Source organism: Vanessa atalanta, chromosome 27 (assembly GCF_905147765.1).
Source record: "Vanessa atalanta chromosome 27, ilVanAtal1.2, whole genome shotgun sequence".
Taxonomy (NCBI): Eukaryota; Metazoa; Arthropoda; class Insecta; order Lepidoptera; family Nymphalidae; genus Vanessa; species Vanessa atalanta.
The window spans coordinates 4,807,807-4,823,563 of record NC_061897.1 but is presented as its reverse complement, the minus strand read 5'-3'; the positions used below and the strand labels follow the sequence as shown (position 1 = coordinate 4,823,563).

Genomic DNA, 15,757 nt, shown 5'->3' with positions numbered 1-15,757 from the left:
TTATTATTCTAAATTTAATAAATTAACTATTTTTTTTTAAAACATATTTACATATACACAATAGCATAAACTCAAGTGACATTAATTTGATTTGTAGACGCGTTTCGTTCTTGCAAATGAAATTAAAAAAATATATATCAAGTTTTTTTTTAACTGAGCATAATGTTAAGGTACTTTGTCATTGGAATATATATCTCTACAAATACGAATGGGCTATTTTTTATAAAGGTCTAGATTAAAAAAAAAATGATTTATGTATTAGTTAATGAAAATTATACAAAGTTATTTAATGCGGATGTTTTGAAAATCTATTTTTTTAAATTGTTATAAATGTTAAGAATTGAAGAACGTTATACCTTAATAAATATTAAAAAGAAAATAGAAATTGAGCATTCCAACATGTTGAGCGTAAAAGTGAAATTAACATCGTAATTTCTGTTTGTGAGTTTTTTATAGCTTTCCTAATTTATTTTGTATATTTTAATCAATTCTTAAAAAATAATTTTAGCTTATATAAAACCTTATTTGTCGACATTAATATTAAAGTTCTGGTATGATGGCCGGAGGTTTGATTCAGTATTAACCGGGGATGGAGGAGTTGGGGGAATGTAGGGATATCTTGGGTAAGGTGGGTACGGGTAGGGATACCCTGACGGTAACAGCTGTGGGTTGTGGAAGGGTGGGAGGAGTGCCGGGGACGGATAACCATAGGGTAATCCCACCGATGATGCAGCGGCTTGGAGTATAGATGCGGCGAAAGCTGGGTCGCTGTAAACAGCAGCGTAAGGCCAGGCTACTGCTATACGCTGCCTCTTGTCTTTCATCCTACGGTTTTGGAACCATACCTGTTGACAAAAGAAAATAATTGTTAAAAATTAAGCAATATTAATATATTCCTTTATTTACAAAAGACGAGTAATTTTGATAAATTGTATCACTTATGTAATAAATGGTACAGACATTGATATTTAAAAAGCCTTGATACGTAGTTTTTTGAAGTACTTTGAAAATTCGAAATTTTCTATATAAAGTACATAAAATATACATAATTATGTTTATTGCTATTATAATGAAAAATATTTAATTCATATTATTTTAATTAAGGAAAACAAAGACATACTTAGTTAAAACTAAAACTAGATTATAAAAACAAAAACGAGTATAACACGACGCTATAAAGAACCTAATAAAACTTGAATCTGGCAAACGTGTATCAATAAATACCTAATGCGTTATCACTCGGTTTAATTTTCCAATCATTCTTACATTTACAACGGTTTAATTCACACTATATCGCTAATGACTTGTATATTATAGTAATATTCTATTAAAAAACAGGCTCAGTGGAATTATATATGCGAAAATTTGTTAAATTATATTAAAATAATAAATAATTCAAATTAGATTTATTAAGAACAATTCTACGCTTTTTGTCGGTGGTACACTTTTGAGAATCAAGATTATACATTGTATTAAGATTTCAATGTTGCTCATAAGAATAAAATCTTTTTTCCATGATTTAATTAATCTATTTTATTACAAGAAGATAATTTTTTTCTTTAATACTTTGTCTACTAAATGAAAGAACGTCATAGAATATTATTTAATGATAAAAAAATAACTAATTATTACACGGAAAATAACACTTAACAATGAACGTCATACTAAATAAGAAGTAGATGGGTTTACGTATACATTTAACATAATAAATATATCCACTTATAGGCGTTTATTTGAATGGTAAAAGACTTATTTTCACTTCTGCATGTGCTTTAAATAAAACAAACATTCACTGAACATTAATATTAAAAGCCATCTTGAAATCATTAAAACTGTTATGGTCGCTCAGACAACAAAGTGTGCAAACAAAAACCCTTGGAAACCTTTAAAACGCCTTTTGTGTGTATGCAAAGAATGACGTGTTAATTGGCGGGTATTTTGCGAAGGATAGCACGCAAAATGGCGGATCTTCAGTTGCATCATAGACAAGATTATTACCTTTTAAAGATTAAGAAACACGGCATATCATATCTTACATCCAACTTTTAGTTATTATGTTTATTAAATTAATTGATATTTAGATAATTATTTTTTCAACACATTCCATTGAAACAAATGTTATAATATACAAACTTTCTGAGCCTTTTATATCGTCATAAAACTTCATCACAATAAACAAACACACGAAAAATTCATCTTTATAACGCATCAAATGGTAGCCGCGGCTTAATTTAATAGTTTTTAATTGGTATAATCTCCCCATAAAACAGCTGCCCGACCATAGACAACCGATGAACTTTTCATGGAGCTATTTAATGGACTAACAATACGAATTGCGCAATAATGAGCCAGAAAATCATTTTTAAGAAAAAGAAAATGTAAATTATGAATATTTACGTTTTAGATAATATGTGAAAATTATTTACTGCAAATTAAATAAATACTATGTTTGTGACTTTAATAAGACTATTAATAAAAAATCTTAAAATATTATTTTTGTTATTTTTAAAATACAGATAAAACAATAAAAAATTACTATATTTTTTTTTTCTAAAAAATATACTGTACACAATCTCTAACTCTTTTCAAGCGTGGAGTCTATTTGTCTATGGTTATAATGATAACCTTTTTTTTAATCTTGAACGTTCTTTTCGGCATTAATGTTCATTAGCGTCGTACAGCTACTGAATAATTCGGTCGGTTTCTTTTATTAATGCACATCAACAAATTAGCGTGAATGTAAAATTCGAATGAGCCATAAACACGTTTTTTTTTACCGCCGGTTTTCTTTTTTTTACTGGAAGTGATAATTGACATTATGACTGGACAGGCTATGTTTACGGTGAATTTGAATTTAAATTGGCGTACGGTATTTGAATGTGGAATTAATTATGTTTATTGGTTAGATAAAAGATATAGTTTTTTTTAATCATGAATAAATATTACTCATTTACAGAGAAGTGAATGATAAATTAAAAAACTAATAATACTTTTCATATAACACTTTTTGAAATGTCAAAATACGATCCATCTTATAAAACAACAACAAAAAAAAATGGCGATTAATTTAAAAATCGAATACGTTCTTATTTATGCGGCCAAATTCAAATTGATCAGTTGTTTCACACGTTTGTATCGTGTTTCTGCGAATTAGCGGACCGCCATAAATTGTTCGTGATGGAAATTATTGGGGATCTAATTGAAGCATCATACTGTACTCGTAAAACACTAAATGCGCCTTCGTCTTAGACAAATAGTAACATAGGCTGTGGGTACATTTATACAAGCTAAGTAAAGTTGATCGTGCATTAAAAAAGTAACTTACTTATATCAATTTGATATCAAAATGATCGGCCTACTTACATATATATTTATTATGTATGTAAACATATAATTATATTATTGTTTTGAATATATAAAACTATAGAATGCAAAGATATTTTTTGAAATGAATAGTAGCATGTAGTTCTTGAAATTTGGCAATGAAAATACTTTATCATACAAACTAACAAATGAGGTTATAAAAAAGAGGTTATATTATTATTATTTTAAACCAATACAGATAATTAATATTTTCTTAAGCGATATTCTTTATAATGCGATTCACTAAGTATTTAAGTAGTTTCAATAGGAAGTCTTTGATCATGTGTCACTTCCTTAGCTACTCCACAAAGTATGATATCAACTTGTCGTAGAGCTGTCATGTTACGAAAACGTCTGTCCGTTGTGATGTTATGAACAGAGCCTGTTTATTCGGGTCACGACGTGGGCGGGTGAAACTTCAGTTTCAAAACAACCTCATGAAAATGAACGTAGGAGCCGAGGTTGAATCTATTCGAATCAGGTGAGACACAGTATTCGTGGAAAATCTTACGTAAAAAAAAACTGTGTATAATTGTTATGCCGAGAAGCGTTCGAATGACAATATTTTAAAATAGTTCATAACAGCACGTACTCGGTAAGAACTCTATTCGTGTCTATTCCGAAATGTCGTAAGCCGATGTACGATGATAAGCTGTTTTGAGGCGTATACTCTTTGCTATAATAACAATAATCAATATTGCATGTTCCGGGAAGTTTCGAGTTTGTAATATTTTAAAAATAGAATTCTAATCGAAACGTCATTTCGATTGTGTGATTGTTAAGACAAATTACCTTAATGGTGGACTCGGGTAACTGCAACTGCGCGGCCAATTCACATCGCCTCGGTCTGGAGACGTAGTTCTCTTTCATGAATTCCTTTTCGAGTCGCGCTAGCTGTTCCCTCGTGAATGCTGTGCGATATCTCCTAAACAAAAACCATAAAAATGCGTTAAATAAACGTATAAAAATGTATTACATTAAACTTAAATACAGATCTGATTCCAACGAAAGAACTCAGTGTTACAACATTTAAAATTGAAACAACAAATTAAAAAATAAAAGATAAAAGGTTAATATATTATCTTTATTAATATATCGTCTTAGTTCATGACAGTAATATTAATAAAATCATCTTACCTAATATTTGGATCTGGGGCTGAATTGCTTGTGTTCATCGGTTCGGATTGCGGGCTCAAAGATTCTGTAGAAAAACAATAAGGATTAGATACATGTATAGTCGCTGTCATTGTTTTAATTAAAAAAAAGACACAGATAATTAATATATTTATTATTATATTACACATACGCAAAGGTATGTAACTTGCTAATCCTAGTGGTAATGGTTTCTTAAGTAAGCTTATAGCGAAATTCGATAATATTTATATTTATTAAATTATATATTTGAAATTGAAATGTGTCAATTACTAAATGGAGTAACTACCAACTGAGTTAGTTGCTAACTCTTATTCACATCCGAACGACATACTCTAATTGAGCCAATTTTAATTATATGTATTTTTAATTGAAGTAAAAAAAAGGAAATCAAAAAATAGATTTAAATATACGTAATAAAAATGAACATTATTTATAATTAACAACAATTCAAGTATTGTACCGCTTAGTAAAACAGAATTAAACTTATCTCTTCAAAGTAGCTCTAAAGGGTTATAAGTACTACTCGAAGCGGCAACTTTCAATGGATTTATCTTAATTACTGTTTTGTCTAGACATCAGCTACTTGTACTAATACTTAATCCCCACCCTAAGTTAATGGTTTAAGAATTTATCTCTTTAAACGAACTTTTTTTTTTACAAAGACGTATTTAATTAACATCGCTTTGCATGTTGATTAAAGTCATATAACAATATTATAAAAGTTGAATAATTTTGTCCTTTGTCAGTTTAAATTAAAAAATAATAAAACAAACATGTTCATTATTAAATAATTTCACTAAATCATTGAAAGATTAGTATAAATAATTGTTAATAAATTATTATGCCTTAATTTAAAGTTTTATTTTCATTTAAAACTTATTTTTTATATGGCAATTTAAAGTATTATCGTCAATAAGGAAGGTCTTCATATACCGTAATAAATAAAATCACACCAACTTTTAATTTTGATACAGAGATGTTTAAAACTAATTACCCCGAAGATTGACTTATCATAAAATCGCTTCGGAGGAACCAGTAGCCAGAGGTGTTAATTGTACACCCAGAGTTTCAAAAGGAGTACATTAACACAAAACAAACACAAATAAGCTATTGTATAATTAAATATTTTCCCATGCTTTCTGTTATAAGTATTTTACAAAGGTACCGAAGACGGGCGATCGTCGGCTTAATTTAGAAAAAAAAAAAACTACCAAAAACCGCCGACTTTACCGATCTGATTAGTCGTTGAAGTGGTTCTAAATTTAAAAAGGGCGCGCCGTTATTGACACTGGCCGTTGAATGCTTTCAAGTCACGTTTATTGTCTATGGACGTAATGGCGGCGTGATTAAGACGTTCGATTGTCATTTCCGGCGCTTCATGTAAGTACCTAGAGCTATTTATATACCACAATTCAAATTGCCAATTATAACTACATTATCTGTACAATTTTTATTGGTGTTCTACAAACAATGTTTTATAAAATATAGGAGAGATTATTGAAGAATATATTCGGCTAAATTTATTTACATGTGTATGTTACAAATATGAATGTTACAAATGTATAACTTTTTAAATACATCCCGTAAAAAAATTGTAAAATATATTTAATTAATTTGAGTAATATTCTTTACCGGAACTACCGTCGGTTATATTGACTTCCCAGTGACACGTTACCTATAATAAGCTATTTAAAACGATCTGTCAGCTCTTCCATGTTTAAATGTTACAATATGAAACCAATTTCTTGTCAATATGAACGAACATGATTATAGAATATTTATTGCGTGTAGTGCTCTTTTTTTAACGTCTCAACCACTTGAAATATTCCCATGCTGGGTGGCGACAGATCACTTAAACAATTCGCATAGTCTAGCCTAACTTCCTTTTTGTTAGAAACAGCATGGGACCTCTTTAGTCGGACCTCTTTGAACCAGCTGTATTGGCGTGTGTCTTTAAGAAAAAAACATGTCAGACAATTTCGAACGCTTCCTGAATTAGCTTCCGTTCCATTTTAAATGGATATTTTTATAACTGGCGACATGAGATGTGTTTTATTATTGGATTTTAAGTGAGCAATAAGTATCGGGCGAAGTGCATGACATTTTAATTGCTTTAAAAAAACTAAGTGGGTCGTCATATATTTTATCTTTCAAAAGTGACATTACAAAATATTCTTCTTTAAAAAGAGGTTTCATTGAAAACTAAAATCTTTCTTTTTTTTTTAATAATGAATTTAGACTTCGATCCAACTTGATAATGCCACATAAACACTAGTTGTCTTTCTGTAAATCATTTCGTAACCGAGCCGTAGTCATTGTTTCAACATACGCTAATTGACAGCCAAACATAGGATCGTAAACTTAAAACATAAGGGTGACGACATACAAGAGTTTTTTTAAACATCTCATTTAATAATGTCAACTTATTATTGCAATATCAACAATGTTAAGGATAACTGTTTATTTTAACATGATTGCAGTATGGTGGTATAGTAAGTGGTCACTTATAAAGGTTACTGGTGGGATGGTAGCTAAACAGTTATTATACGTACTTGGACTTATTAATATATTGAATATTTAATATGATATAGTTTATTTAACAAATATCAAGAACAATTAAAAACGTCATGTTTTTTAAATAAAAATATTCCGGTTATAACCGGTTTGAAATGTCTTGAAAGTAAAGTGCTAATTGTTATTTTTTAACCAATTAAAGTTAATAATACATAATAAATTGTCGATGACAATGGAAAACAATATACTGTGTTATTTTATTAATACTATACATACACCCTGACCCACTTAATCACAAACGAAATTAGCACGAAATTACACTTGTATCGAGTACAATAAAGGTCATTTTCGCATGACGGCTTTTAATATGAATCTAATAAGCACAATATGAAGATGTTACGAAATAATGTTTTTGTTTCATTATCGCTTTTCAATGAAGCTAATCATAACCGTTATATTGGAGATATTTACGATCTTGAGGAGGTTGGGAGTTTATAGAATACCAAGTCTTCAAATGGGGGGCGGGGGGGGGTTCGTAGGTAAAAGTAGATCTAGCAATTAGTTTCGTTAAATACCATTGCATTTTAATTAAATAAATAACCGGCCTATTACAACCCGACGTATGAAAACGATGATGCTCATACATTCGAATCGCTTAATCGACTAAACCGATTACCTTTATACTAAATGTCTAATTAATAGTGGCACCGGTCAATTTGGATACCAAATAGCCCTTGTAATGGCCGTAAAGCGATTGCCATCCATTAACAATTGGAATTATCGAGAATAGCCATCGGCACCCTCCGCACACGCACGCCACGCGTCATATATTGTTCTGTAATTGTAGCCATGTTTATTGTCTATGACACGGTGTAACCGTTACGGTTCATTTGAAATTAGAACGTTTATTTCTTTTTGATCTTTAGTTAAGATAAAGTTTTGTCAATAAATAATAATTTTTCGATGCGTATTCTGTAATTTATGTGTAAGAGGAAATGTATTATTACACTTAATAAGTTTAAATACAGACTCATGATTAAAAACTTTTTGCTTTAAACTACACGAAAATATACGACGTCTTATTAGTAATATCAGTTGTAGCAGAAAAATATTCGTTTATAAGAATTATAATTAAATTACAAAAACGGATAGTTCACCCCAAGTATTAAAACAATTTAGTGAGAATGAAAGCAAAACATTTGCCGAACAATTATCCAATGTAGAACCAATTATACGGTGTCATCCCTCGGCACGCTCCCCTAAACCAATTTTCATAATAAAATCCGTATCCACTAGTCGGCAACAATGTAATGAAGATAAATATCTCCATAGGGAGCCGAGTACGATAAAAACGAAATCAGTTTAAGCCCTATTGACAAGACATACTGCCTTGACATTGTGACGTGTAATTAAAAATCGAGTTCTGTCAAATAGTGGCGGGAAATCCACCCGCGCGTTGACATTTTACTTTTTCTATAGGTCATAGACGATTCATGGACGATTGACTTTTGTTGAGGACAGCTGTGGTCATTTCGTGGTCAGTTTTATTATCCCTAATTGGTTTAAATGTATTTATAAATTAATTTTGCAATACGTCAATAGGAATGATTTGAAGGTTTTCGGTCATAGCATGGAAATAAATAAAAAAAAAAAGCATCGGCTTTTAACTTGTCAAAAGTGACTTTTCTTTAATTGTTTTATTGCAATCGTTCTGAAATTGTTTGAAAGTGCAATTTAAGTATTTAGAATAATCCAAAGGATGCGACAGATCTTACGGGCACCTAACGGTAAAAATATTGACCAATAATAAATACATCAAATAAAAATATAACAAAAGATAAAGCGGTTTCAGATACATCGTCGGTATCTCACAAAGTCGTGTAAAAATCTCATAATTGCTTTACAACACAAACATAAAAAAAAAACATAGCACATATTGCAAACGTCTTTATTGTAATAATGCTAAGGTCGAAAGTCGTTCGAAAAGATTATGCTTTCAAATTACCTGCCGAAATTTTGTTTACAAAACAGTTTATGGTATAGTCTTGTGCGGGTTTTTGGTTATTTCGTAGGTAGTGTTGTAATTAGGGATAACTGTTCTATTTTAATGGGATTTAGACTAGTAATTGAGAAAAAAAATCTATAACTTCATTGCTATGCCGACGTATGAAAATAAATTTAAAACAAACAGCCGCCTGAAGTTAGCTAGAATATCAGTTATTATTATTATACAGAATACTTATCCAATGATATATATTTTATGAGAGTATGGTTAAATCTAAAAAATTAAAAGGTCCTCCTGTTTAAATTCAATTGTATCTCCGAAACTGACTTTAGAGTACAGCGTTGTTCTTCCTTTAATCAGCACAAACGGTTTATTTAGTTTTAAATATATGACTGCGTAATTAACATAAGATATGCTTAAAAACTTTTTGTAAATGAAACAAAGATGTTTGTACCTTTAGTCTTGGGCGAAGAAGGCGGCGTATTTTGTATAATATCACTGTACACATGTCTCTTTGTCATCATATCTGATGACAGATCTTTTAAATTGCGTTCGATTGAAAAAATTCTGAACGAATCCATTATAAAAAAGAATAAAAAACAAGGATTTAAAACACTGGCAGCTTATCGTCGCGCGCTGAAAAAGTAAACTGTCACAGTCAATGTGTGCGTAGAACGCCTTAAGCTCTACGCACACATTCAGCTTCAGTAAACCGTTCTCTATTCTCAAAGTGATAAGGACTTAAGTTGCTTACGTCAGAGCGTGGTTAACTCTACTAAAAATCCATAATTCGCTATCCAATAACGCAGCTCGTTTCTCTCCCCACCAATGGGGCGGGGCCGATATAATATATCTGTCCCTTTCACTCACGAGCTTTCACGTTATAAGCTTATTGCGCGTAAATACTTTAAGCTCGCTACATACTGGTGTTTTAGAATTTGATTGAGGTCTTGGTGACATCTGATGCTTTCTTTGTAACTAAAAAGAGAGTGTTCTTTATCTTTAAAGTGTTTTTGAACAATTTATCGATATTTTTATAACTGATTTAAAAAAAAAACATTTTGTACAGATACAATTACCGTTTTACAATTAATTTACTTTTTGGATTGCCACTCTAATGCTTGCTATAGTTTGTGCTTAAATAAACTTTTAATAAATTTATTTCAAAATCAACTAAAACGTTGCGAATATTATTATCAAGTGTGAACCAACCCTTACAATTTAATTCCGTTCATCTCATTTTAATCTCACAGCATCATCGGGCGTTATTACACGACCGGAGTTATTAATACGTTACAACACCTCAGATAATTTGTTTTATTAACTGTTCTGCTTTGAGATAAAATCTATAATTCCAGATAACTTTAGTATTTACTTAACGCGTTTGCGTTTAATATCGAAATAGACTGGCAAATATTACTGTAGGTAATATTACAAAACTCTATAGTTTAACATAATGTCAGATTCTAGGATAGATTCGCCCGTGAACATTGACGTCGTAAGAAATATTAAACATTCCTTACATCGCCAATGCGCCACCAAACTTTGGGAACTAAGATGTTATAACTAGTGCCTGTGGTTACACTGGCTCACTAAACCTTCACACTGGTACCTAGCAGTACTAAGTATTATTTTTTGGTGGTATAACATTTTGTAGTCCAATAAATAGGAAACAATGACTAATTTTCTTTCAATTTTGTAATTTTAAATGGGTTTTAAATTGCCTGTTTGACTTTCGTTAAATGTGAGCAAATTATTTAAATACTTACTTAATAAATACAAAAAATATTCAAGTAATTTGGTGATTAAAATAGTTTTTAAGTAAATAAATTCGATTATACGATTCGTTTCCAATATTCAAAACAGTATTTCCAAGTAACATTACTTGGAACTGCGAACTTGGAAGCAATAAAATTCGAAAAATTAAAACGAACCAGGAGCCATAAAAGAGAAATTTTTAACCAATGTCTATTGTTAAATTGGCCACAATGCACCACTCCATAATTGAGCAAAGAACTGTGTACCAAACACGAAAAAAAAAGTTATTGTTTATCTCTCCATATTGTCTATGCCGTGCTATTGTTTTGGCGGTAAATCTGACAGATACCATGCAGCGACAAAATGACGGATACGTATTATCATGAAGCATAGTTGTTTAAACAAATTGCTACTGGATGGGACGGTTACTTATTGACAATTAAAGCGTGAACTTGTTTTGTAGTATTTCCGAAAAGTCTTTGCTGTGTGTGTGTGCTATAAACATTATAAAAAAAAATGTTGAATAAGAAATGACGATCTAAACAAATTGTCCAAAAACATTCGTATAAGTCAGAAATTATTTACGAAATCATTGGATTTTGAGGTAAGTATGACGGAAAATAAATTGTCAATTTTGTAAGTGCAAACCATTCTTAGAATTAAAAAAAAAAATTAAGTCATAATTATACGAGTATATTTTTTATTGAGATTTATATAAATTGTTTTTTTTTTACCCAAAGATTAAGATAATCATAACATCTAACGTTACGTTTCAAATATCCATAAACGTTCGTTTTAGACGTTATAATAAAAGACTATTCCGGTAAGTACCTACTATGTACCCAGTAGAATGTCGCTATTGCTGTAAGAAAATCGTTTATTTTCCGAACTTTTTGCACGGGTTGAACAGAAATCTACTACAGAACGATCTATCTACTTGCACGGAAACCTACTAACAAGCTTTTTAAATACATTTAAGCTTAATAAAAAACAAAAAAACTAATGTCAATGTTTTAAATGTTTAGAAATTAGTTTAGTTAAAGTAATTTTCGTGAATACATAACTGTTATCATAAATATTGGGCAAAATATAATTAACTCTCCTTCCTTCTAAGGTCCGAGGTATTTTTTTTCGAACGGATGGTAGAATTTTGACAATCAGTAAGGAAATGTAATAATTAAATGTTGAATAAAGATTATTGAATTTTTAATCTTAATATTAGCCTCATCCCCATGTATCATAAAACTATTAACAACTACTGTTGACAACTTCGTAATATTTCGACTGATTTACACAAATCCGACCGTATTAAACGCGTTAACCTTTTTCGTGAATCTCTCTGTCCATTCATGAAAGCCGTATAAAATTCTGTTAGGTAGTTTATTGCGTTAACTAACAGGTTTTTAGGTGTATTTATAATAGTTTTTAATTACATTATTATGTTTATATTTTGGTTTATAATAACGATTTTATTATTTCCCTACCACCACCTACTATGTTTTTTTTTATATAGAAGTCAGGAAAGAAAATATCTTTTCAGTTTATAAATATATAGCAATAATAATTCAACGAACTTGACAAAAAGATTATAAGGTCCGTTTATATGTGCCGGTAAAATTTTAACTATTTTATTCAAAGTGTTATGTATTTTATATTAGGCACAATAAACTATGATCGTCGACTACAAGACAAAGACAAAGTATATCTAGTGTTATTTTTATATTATTAACATAATTGTTGCTTAATTATATTTCGAATGATTTACCTAAAGAATAAAAGTAAAAATGTTTATGTCATAAAATTTTACGTACATAATTCTATAACAGTTAATTTTATTAACGTTACTTAAAAAGAACATCAAAGTTTATGGTCTATGGACCTTTATTTATATAATCGACGTTAAGTCTATGACCGTCGGCCCTTTGAAGTTACAATACGCCGTCGTTAAGCATTCACCGCTATGTTTTAAAAACGGTAATTTGACAAAAGAAATTCAAAAAGTTTTTACGTGCTATTAAATACATAATGTATTTTATGGACGAGTCTCTTTTGGTATGCAAAATTGCCATTAGCCTATATTTAATATATTTCGAAAAGCTTTTTTCTAAACGATGAAAATGATTGTCAATAAATAGTAATTATTGACTTCATGTACAAATATACATTTGACTATATCTTGTATACTCTTTTAATATAAAAGTACTCTTAAACATCATGTTACTGTAATAATACAACAGTTTGAAATCCTAAAATGAATATCAATAAAATCAATTAAAAATCCTTATTATTAATTACTGTCTTTTGTTTATAATATTTCCTCCATAATATTCTGTATAAACACTAAATTACAGTACAGTTGTTAATTACCTAATAATCCCATTCAAATTTTATAAAGAAAATAGGAATCTTACCATGCTGCCGATCATCAGCGCCGTCGCTATCAACTTCGCTCCTCACACTTCCAGGACTCGCCCTCTTCAAGTCCTCACCTCCTTGACCTTCTGGATAACCAGTTCCGATAACTCTCTTGTCATACGACATGAAAAACGGGAAATTTGGTACTCGGTTTTGTTGGAAATAGTAACCCATTTTCCCCTCCCTCAGTTTTAAATCTTCATCTTCAGAGTGATCGTTATTAAAATCTCCAATCGTATTCTCAATATCGATTTCTGGTGAACGACGGTCGTTGAGTCCGACAATCGATTCGATCGAAAAATTCTTGGGCGGTATCTTAGTCTGCATCTTGTTTATTTCCGATTCCATCACTCGATTTATCGATTCTCCCAATCACTACACGCACTGGCCACTAACACAGTTTGTATTTCGAACGTCCGTATCTGACAGATCCCTGATGAGTTTTGTGGAATCTGTAGAGATTGTGAATAACCACGCCTTCTAGTGGGGGAGTTGACTAAAGAAATAACTATACAATTCATTTTGAGCCTTAGTGTTTATGTAATAGAGTACGTTTCTCAATGACGTCATATTCGTATAGACGTTGAAAAAAAATACTTCAAAACAATTTCAACTTTAAATTAAGAGTCATAAAGTCGATTTTATTTGTATATAATAAAGCAATATAATTGCACGTAATCTGTTGCGGTTTCCATTGAAAAAATGAGACCGTTTTTATACTAAGACTTCATTATATTGTATCGTCTTTTTACATACGACAATCCATCGATGACACTTTTTTTTAAATAATGGTTGTATAATTTGTATTGCGTTTAGAAACATGTCAAACCAAAATGGTATTCATGGACATCAATACAAAAAAAACTTTGAGATCTTCACTAAAATCATAAGTAAAAAGTTTTTAATTATTATGTAAGTACAAAGATTTTATTGTTAGCAACTATTATACATACGAAGCGAAAATAACAAACTCTACCTAAGGTTAGTAAGTTTGTTATAAATGTTATTAAGGTAAAGTTTTGGTGCAATATACCTTGCCACCAATTATTAACTTGCACTTGTAATGTAGGTACCTACCTAATTTTGTTGTAAAATGACATTTAACATACTTTGTTGAGCTGTCATAGAGTAATTTCTTTTTTTATATGCTTAGATCGTGTATATAGAAAGGACAAAGATACAAATGAAAAGTCCAATTTTATTTTAAAAGGTTAAAACATTTGATTTTTTTACTTAGCTTTTTTTTTATATACATTTAAAACAATTATAATAAATTTACAATAAGTTTAGTTTTAAAATCGGATGTGTCTCGCAATAATCAAATGCCTCTCAATAGATAAAACTAATAAAACCACCATACTTTTTAATTAACGTCAATATGTCACAGATAATACATGGCTGGCCTAATTAACACGTCACCGTCGCTATAAACGGGACTTTATTAGACGTTGAAAATGCTGTGTCTTAATTTTCTCCATCTCTATAATTACGCACAACATTTTGTATTTTAATTTTATTTACTTGGTGGTAGGGCTTTGTGCAAGCCCGTCTGGGTAGGTACCACCCACTCATCAGATATTCTACCGCCAAATAACAGGAGGTACACTGTATTGTTGTGTTCCGGTTAGAAGGGTGAGTGAGCCAGTGTAATTACAGACACAAGGGACATTACATCTTAGTTCCCAAGCTTGGTGTCGCAAAGGTGATGTAAGGAATGGTTAATATTTCTTACTGCGTCTTTGTCTATAGGCGGTGGTGATCACTTACCATCAGGTTGCCCATATGCTCGTCCGCCAACCAATGTCATATAAAAGGTACATAAAAAGCTTCAATATTAAAAATAAATTGTGTTAATAGAAATGAATTAATTTTTTTATTCTTTCAATTGAATTGGAAGCAACTAGCTGATTGGTTGGGCTTTGTACAAGCCTTACAAGGTACCTACCTTCCACACGTGACATACTCTACCACCAACCAGCAATACTAAGTATTATTGGAAGGTTGATTGCAACTACAGACACAAGGGACGTAAAATAGTTTCTTCTTCTTAAAGCGGCGCTGACCATTTTCCATCTGGTAGCCCATATGCACCATATACCTTACAAAAAAAAACATATTCTTAATTTAAACAAAATAAATAAATCTTCCTTTTTTTTCTGGGTTAGTGCAAATACACCTACATTTTCATCCCACACATGCAGATATCCTCACGTTGATCTATAAGTTACTTAAATTGAATATGTAATCTATACTAATATTCTAAATCCAAACATAACTCTGTCTGTTTGTTGCTCTTCCACGGCTAAACCACTGAAACATTTGATGAAACTTGGTATGACACCTTTTGCTCAATATCCGCCAACCAATACCTAAACAAAAAAATCTGTTGGTGAAATAGAGTTAGTACTTATCAAATATTTACACAGATAAAACGATCAATAAGACCAGTTCGAAAGTTTTTTAAATCGTAAACTGACTCCCCTATTCTGGAATTACTTACACATAAATAAATTCGAGTTAACAAAACTGTTCATGATAAATTTTCGC

The 15,757-nt window shown here is 30.6% G+C and overlaps 1 protein-coding gene across 1 annotated transcript; it reads right to left on the bottom strand.

Annotated features, from left to right (window-relative positions):
- Window positions 1-391: 391 nt before the first annotated feature.
- LOC125074302 (segmentation protein even-skipped) lies at window positions 392-13,594 on the bottom strand. Its single transcript, XM_047685594.1, has 4 exons — window positions 13,207-13,594; window positions 4,501-4,564; window positions 4,156-4,288; window positions 392-845 (listed from the first exon to the last, which is right to left on the bottom strand). The coding sequence occupies exons 1-4, from the start codon at window positions 13,556-13,558 to the stop codon at window positions 522-524; spliced, it is 873 nt and encodes a 290-aa protein (XP_047541550.1). The 5' UTR covers window positions 13,559-13,594; the 3' UTR covers window positions 392-521.
- Window positions 13,595-15,757: the final 2,163 nt, after the last annotated feature.

Bases quoted from the DNA above. Each gene is read 5' to 3' on its own strand.
- LOC125074302 (XM_047685594.1), bottom strand. From the start codon at position 13,558: ATGGAATCGGAAATAAACAAGATGCAGACTAAGATACCGCCCAAGAAT. The intron at 4,289-4,500 runs GTAAGATGATTT...GTTTTTGTTTAG, and splicing joins GCCCCAGATCCAAATATTAG to GAGATATCGCACAGCATTCA. The intron at 846-4,155 runs GTAATTTGTCTT...TTTTGTCAACAG, and splicing joins TACCCGAGTCCACCATTAAG to GTATGGTTCCAAAACCGTAG.